Source organism: Lycium ferocissimum, unplaced genomic scaffold, assembly GCF_029784015.1.
Source record: "Lycium ferocissimum isolate CSIRO_LF1 unplaced genomic scaffold, AGI_CSIRO_Lferr_CH_V1 ctg20984, whole genome shotgun sequence".
Classification (NCBI taxonomy): Eukaryota; Viridiplantae; Streptophyta; class Magnoliopsida; order Solanales; family Solanaceae; genus Lycium; species Lycium ferocissimum.
Window position 1 is genome coordinate 1,245 of NW_026719406.1, and position 7,247 is coordinate 8,491.

Here is a 7,247-nt window from a genome sequence, read left to right on the forward strand (position 1 = left end):
GACAACCCTTGCTTTTGGTGTTAATCATGACAGTTATTTTAAGACTTAATACTTAGACAACCTCTAAATTTTTCAACAAATTTCATTTAGATATTCGAATTACAGGTTGTTTCAATTGTAACACCTAAACACATGATAAAGTGTTCATATTAAACATTTTTAATTTAAATTTTGAAGAAAAAAATTGCGCGTGTTATCAGGTAGCCGTTACGTACATAACTTGACCACATAAAATATGTCACTCCTTTACCATCAACCTCAATTGGAATATGCATGAGGTTTATGATTTATTAAAGCAAATGTACATAATTAAAGAAGTGATGTATTTCATGTGGTAAACTTACACACGTAATTGACACTTGAAAATACACAATTTTTTTTTCCTTTCTAAATTTGATTCGGAAGTTTCTAATAAAAATACCTTATTGTGTGTTCAGGTATTCAAATGAACTATCATCCAAGTTTCTACCTGAAAAAGTTATGAATGTATTAAGCCTAATTTTAATACATGTTGAATCAATAAGTTTAACTATATCAACGTTTTATCTGTCTAATGGTCAACATCATCTTCTTCTTTTTTCCCCTCTCTTTTTACATTATGGTTAACATCTTCTGCCTCAATTATTGGAGGCCTATTTCATCACCAACTAGCTGGTACAAACAAAAATAAAGGAAAACAAAATAAAGTGTCACATTGAAAACCTGCTAATTTTTTTTTTAATTTAATATACCAATAGGAAAACCTGCTAATAATTCCAATTGTAATTAGATTAAGTTGATCATAGTAAAACGAAATAGGGTAATTAATCACAAAATGAGCTACTATGTCACATCCTCATCTTCTTCCCCGATAAACAAACGACCGCCATCTATGCCCATCATCACAATCCTCGGGATCTAGCATTTAATTTCCTGCAACAAATTGGGCGAATTCTGGGTCAGATTCTAGTCCATCCATTGTTTCTGGAGCCAAAACCACCTCCAAATCAACGCTGCCGCCTCCTTTTCTTCCCGGAAATGCTGATATCTTGCCATCGAATTTATTGGCCCTTCCGCTCCTAACAACAATAGGCCTACCCCATCCGAAATCATTATCGTACATTGGAAACCTTGGGGAGCTCCCCATTGTGAGCATAGCTCCGTCAAAATTCCCTAGGGGGAAACACCGTGGATCACTCTCCCAATCCTCTACATACTTCCTCACCATAGCATTACCGTGGGCCTTCACGTTTTTGTTCAATTGCTCCGCGCACCACAGTAGATCGTGAGATAAAACGTCTCCAGCCGATGCGTAAGTCGGAATGCTCTGAATTGCATTGCCAAAGTATAACGGAAGGAGCTTTGGCTGAAGCCGATGCCTGCAATTAACGGCCATCCTAAATGTCGTCATTTTGGAAGCATGAAATTTCCTCGCACGTGTCACCGCACGCCAAAGCAACGCGCAAAGTGATTGAAATGATGAGATCTCAGACGTAAGATTTTCAGTTAACGGCGTTAACTTGCTGTCTGATATTTTCAGTGGATCGTTACTCTGTTTTCCCATCAATTCAGCGATGTCGATTTCTCCTTCCATGTTCCATTTGGGATTGTTGTTTGTTTTGTCTTTCAGCCTCAGAATTGATTCCCTACTGAAACAAAATATCCTCTCCCTCAAGGGTGAGTCCAAAGAGAAGGTAACCTTGGGTCCACCATCCGGAATTTTAAGCACCACCGGAGATATCAAAACAGAGTCACGGCTGAAGTCAGGCAGCCTCGTAATCCTCTTGACTCCCCGAGTCACCTCAGCAAATGAATTGAAGAAGTTCCAAAGAGACGTTCCATCGATGACGGCGTGGTTGACGGAGCAGCTAATGAAGACACCGTCAGCTAATTCTGTGACTTGGACAGCAAGAAGAGGCTTGAAATGGCCTTGATAGCTCACCGTCCTGTCGAAAGCGAACAATTCCTTGACATGGTCAGGAACGTCAATGGAACCAATGACGTCACGGACGAAAATATGAGTTGCCGTGGCGTGAGTGAAATCAGCTCCAGCGTCATTGCAGGAAATGTAAACGTAGCCGTCAGAGTCAGTGATAAGGCGGCCCGCCAGGGGAGGAAAGTGGGTAAGAGTTTGAGAAAGGCTGCGTTTGATGAGGGATGTTGGAAATCTTACGGAAAATACTTCATCACGAACATGTGTAGGGACTTTTCTTCATCACGAACACTTGTAGGAACTTCTTTTACACTTGAGGAAAAATGCTTGATCACGAACCCTTGTAGAGAAACTCTTGATAGCTTGAGGCATGTCAATTAAGACACTGTCCTTAAGGATATTTCACCCGGTATGGGTGTATCCCCCAGGATTCAACAAGCTCTTCTAGTACAAAACTAGGAGCCAGAATCTAACAAAGATTTATCTTATACAACCTAGCAATAAAGTATATAATAAAGTGTTATACTAAAATATATGAGAGGAAATATGTTTTTGCTCTATTGTATTCTCTATCTCTGTCTCTTCCACAAAAGAAAAGACATAGGAACATATATAGTAGAAGTTGTCCCTTGATATTTTCATATCCAACAACATGAGCACGGGGAAGGATATATGCCAACGTCCAAAATATTAAGAGTAGTAAATAACCATAAAGACAATATTTGGCCATTAAGATCATTAATTAACAAATTGAATATAATAATACCGTTTGAAAATGTCAAATGAATTACGCAATTAAGGCTAATAAAATAGAATCAAGTCTTTGTATTAAAGCCAATAAAAAACGTTATAGAAAGCAGGTCCTTTGATTTTTGAGATATTAAATAGAAAATAATATTTTTCTAAACAATCCCCCATATATCTCAAAAATAATAAAATAAATAAAAATAAGTAGTTTTCTTGGGTTTATATATATGAGTACAATGCATCGAATACGGTGTCTCGTAGACTATGAACCAGACCTAGATAAAACAAGATTAAACTTACAGAACAATTGGTGAAGTTTAGAACTTCTATGAACCAAGAATTCTTTTGTTAGCTTAGGGTCTTATTCTATCACATTATACTCGCACAATCTTTGTCGTTATCGCGGTTTTGCGCTAAGAGGCCATGCGCGCGTCCTCGTATTCATGAGTGCTCTAGAAATCTTGTCACAATTTCATAGGAGCGGCACCACTTCACACTCATATAGGTCCACCCATCAAGTGTATTCGCGACAATACTGCACATAAAGGATATGGTAATGGATTAAGAGTTTATAGCTCAACCTCACTTTGCCTTGCGGTTTACACTATATTCACACACCATAGGAAGAGACATAATTTAATAGTGCACTTTTGATCAACTAATGACTTGTTATTACCCGCTATGAACCTAATTCATGGGATCTCCAATCACATAGGTTGGGTTACCATCATTGTTGATCTTCTCAATTGACAAAAGTCCCATTCCCCTCGATGTTTCTTTTAGTCTTGTGAATCGGCCAAATTCACCTCAGACCTCACACAATTATCACATCTCAACATTATTTGTTTTATCACTTTATGTCTCAAACGGATACGTTTTATTGCTATTGAAAAATTCATTTTCTCACACGCAGCTAACATTGCTTGGCTACCACAATATATAGACACGTTGGTTTCATCTCACTTCAACACTCACTAAGAAGTATCTTAGTCTCATTACGAGCCAACCACAAACTCATATTTCATTGTGATTTATTTGGCTAATTTTCATACTATTACACCCCCGCAAAGGGTAAACACACAACCACGGATGAATTTTGAGATCCACTAAACATCATTATACCCCTCCAGTACACCAACAAATTCACTATTTAGTACCATAATTGTGGTACCTCTCAAATGTATATTTTCCAAAAACGAGGTACATAATATTATAACCCGCACACTTTTAAATATTTCAGTCTAATTATATATGAATGAACTTCTTATCATCTCAATACGTCTGGCAATAATAGAATATAATGAAGACCATAAAAACTCATCACATGGTGATTTAATTTGTCAAATAACATTGCAACGCTTGATCACTTTTTCTCATATTTAAAATAAGAGCCATTTTAAGGTTAATAAAAGTGATCGTTTCAAGACAAAAGAGTTAATATGATCGAAGCATATTCTTCTCTTTTTTTAATTCAAATATATGACTATTACAATAAGAAATAAGCTATATTTACAAACCATTCAAGTCTGTCCAAAGTTCGGCGTTAGAAACATATTCAAACTTAATAGTAATTCTTTCAACATAAATCTAGTGAAACATGTTAACCCCCACATTTTTAAATATTTTAAGATAGGGAAATAATATTTTTATAACTCATAAGAAGTATTATAAATTTCTCATAAGATATCTCATCTTATAAATAACAAGATAATAATATAGTTTCACCCAAATAATTATATACAACTAATAATCACATTATGACGCATCAACTAATATTTAAGAAAGTACCATTTTTATAAAAAATGAAATGAATCAATATTACTAAGTGATCTCTCAAAACAATAGAAAATGTACACTTGAGATATGACACACATAAGTGAAAGAAAAATATATATAAATACTAATATTTTCATCATTTATTTAAAAATACTAAGTATAAATAAATCATGATTACAATATCAATTGCTCACAAAAATATTATTTTGCTTTGCTGCAACCTTATCATACTCAAATAAAAATATCCATCCAAATCTATCTAATAATTCCACGAGAACCAAATATGCTCAAATATCAGAAACATAAATTACCCCAACTAATGCCAATAATTTTTTCAAAAATGATTTTAAGAAGAATTTTTTTTTTTTTTTTCATTCTAAGAACTTGAATATTTCTAGAATCACCAACATAAATAAACTATTTTTCTTCTTCGACTTGGGTGTAGAATATGCTTAGCAACACTAAAGTCTAACACCCAAACTCTCACATTAGCCACAAGATTTACTTGAGAAATGACCACAAAAATTATATCATCCGCTTAGCCAAAATTATTTTTACTTAGCGGGATTGTCATTTCTCTAATCTTCTTCAACATTTTAGGAGTACGATGGCTTAATTTGCCCCACACAAAACAATCATAATTTCTCATTAACAATTTGATTAAACAATTTTCAGAATCTCACTGAATATCACCAACCAAACAATATTTGACAATCTCATATTAGTTTTTCCGTTGAGCTAATACGTTTAACTCACAAGTTACATATCATAAAACTATGATAATGTACACAAAAGAAAGATCATCTAAAGAACAACATGCTTCACATACTTTGTTACGTAATATGATAATTATCACGGAAACCAAACCTTTGACGAGAATCGTCCAATTAAATTAAAAGAAACCGGTGAAATAAAAAATATAGTCATGAGTAGATGACCAATCAAAAAATATATTCTACGGATGACATAATATCAAGTCTCAAGGGCCTATCATAATACCCCATATTTCTTTTAATGTCCTTTTGAGATATCACACACTTGTGATCCAACAACAAATTTTCACCATAAAATCTCATTATTTTAAACCCCCATGCTAAACTCTTTTGGTATCTCCCATATTCAAACATCAAAGTAAATTTCTTAAATAAATAAATTTTTATGCCCATATCTTTGAATTATATAACTACACAAAATCTACGGTTAAAACATAATCTTAGGCGCATCTAGTACAAGCAAAAACATACACGAAACTTAGACGACTTGTACTAAGTTATTCTCTTTCAATTTTCCGTAAGAATAGTGTGAGAAATATCCTTAAGATTGTTGGAAATCTTACGGAAAATACTTCATCACGAACATGTGTAGGGACTTTTCTTCATCACGAACACTTGTAGGAACTTCTTTTACACTTGAGGAAAAATCTTGATCACGAACCCTTGTAGAAACTCTTGAGCAAAGGCTTGAGGCATGTCAATTAAGACACCGTCCTTAAGGATATTTCACCGTATGGGTGTATCACACTGAGATTCAACAAGCCTTTCTTGAACAATACTAAGGAGCGAGAATCTAACAGATTTATCTTATACAAAAAAGCAATAAAGTATATAATAAAGTGTTATACTAAAATATATGAGAGAAAATATGTTTTGCTCTAATGTATTCTCTATCTCTGTCTCTTCCACAAAAGAAACGACATAGGAACATATATAGTAGAAGTTGTCCCTTGATATTTTCATATCCAACAACATGAGCACAGGAAGGATATATGCCAACGTCCAAAATATTAAGAGTAGTAAATAACCATAAAGACAATATTTGGCCATTAAGATCATTAATTAACAAATTGAATATAATAATACCGTTTGAAAATGTCAAATGAATTCTGCAATTAAGGCTAATAAAATAGAATCAAGTCTTTGTATTAAAGCCAATAAAAAACGTTATAGAAACAATCCTTTGATTTTTGAGATATTAAATAGAAAATAATATTTTTCTAACAAGGAGGTCACTGACGGAGAAATGGGGACGAGTGAAGAGAGCACCTTTCTGAATGTAGTGAGTGGAAAGCATGGGAAGGTCGGAAACAGAGAGTTTGAGGTCAGAAAGTGAAGTCTTTTGGGAAGGGAAGATGGTGCATTTGGAGACTAAAGTTACAGCATCCATGGTGGAACAAGGCATTGTTAATTATATTGAGCAGTAGTTTGTTTTGTTTGGGGTTATATGGTCTCACTGCAGTGAAGTGAGTACTGAGGATGAAGAGTGAGGAGGAAGATGAGGCTTTATCTATAGGATGGCGCTGGGCAGTCTTGGGACTAGGTTCATTCATTTGATAGGTGGTATCGTTGCTGTTTAAATGCTTCTTCGTTTTTTCTTTTAGCTTTTGCGTTGACCTGGCAAGTAATAGGAGTATGATTTTATTTGGGTACACCCTAAAATACGACTGACTGGCACGTGCCCAGCTTAAAATAGCAAAACTGATTGATGGCGTCACTATTGTCTTTTTCTTAGTTTCAAGTTGGATATTAAAGCATTCTGTTGAACAGAACTATATGGGATCGTTTGGTAGAAGGTATAAGCTGGAATATTCCAACACTAATTTTTATACCATGTTTGATAGAAAAATATGGTACAAAAATTAGTATCGGGATATCCCAGCTTATACCTTCTTAACCCACTTATACTGGGATTATTTTATACCATCTTTTAGATGGTATAAAATAATCCCAATAGATAAAATAAATTAATCGTAAAATTATAATCGCGGAATAATTTTGATTATCTACCAAACGACCCTATAGGCTTTAGATAAAGA

General features: G+C 34.4%; 1 protein-coding gene across 1 annotated transcript; it reads right to left on the reverse strand.

Moving 5' to 3' along the window:
• Positions 1-687: 687 nt before the first annotated feature.
• On the reverse strand, positions 688-6,977 carry LOC132043093 (BAHD acyltransferase DCR-like). The gene is made up of 2 exons (XM_059433583.1): positions 6,445-6,977; positions 688-2,160 (listed from the first exon to the last, which is right to left on the reverse strand). Exons 1-2 carry the CDS (start codon positions 6,611-6,613, stop codon positions 905-907), a joined length of 1,425 nt encoding a protein of 474 aa, XP_059289566.1. The 5' UTR covers positions 6,614-6,977; the 3' UTR covers positions 688-904.
• Positions 6,978-7,247: the final 270 nt, after the last annotated feature.

Coding starts and splice junctions, on each gene's coding strand:
- LOC132043093 (XM_059433583.1), bottom strand. CDS start 6,613: ATGCCTTGTTCCACCATGGATGCTGTAACTTTAGTCTCCAAATGCACC. Junction 2,161..6,444: donor TCGTCCCCATTTCTCCGTCA/GTGACCTCCTTG, acceptor TTCGTGATGAAG/TATTTTCCGTAAGATTTCCA.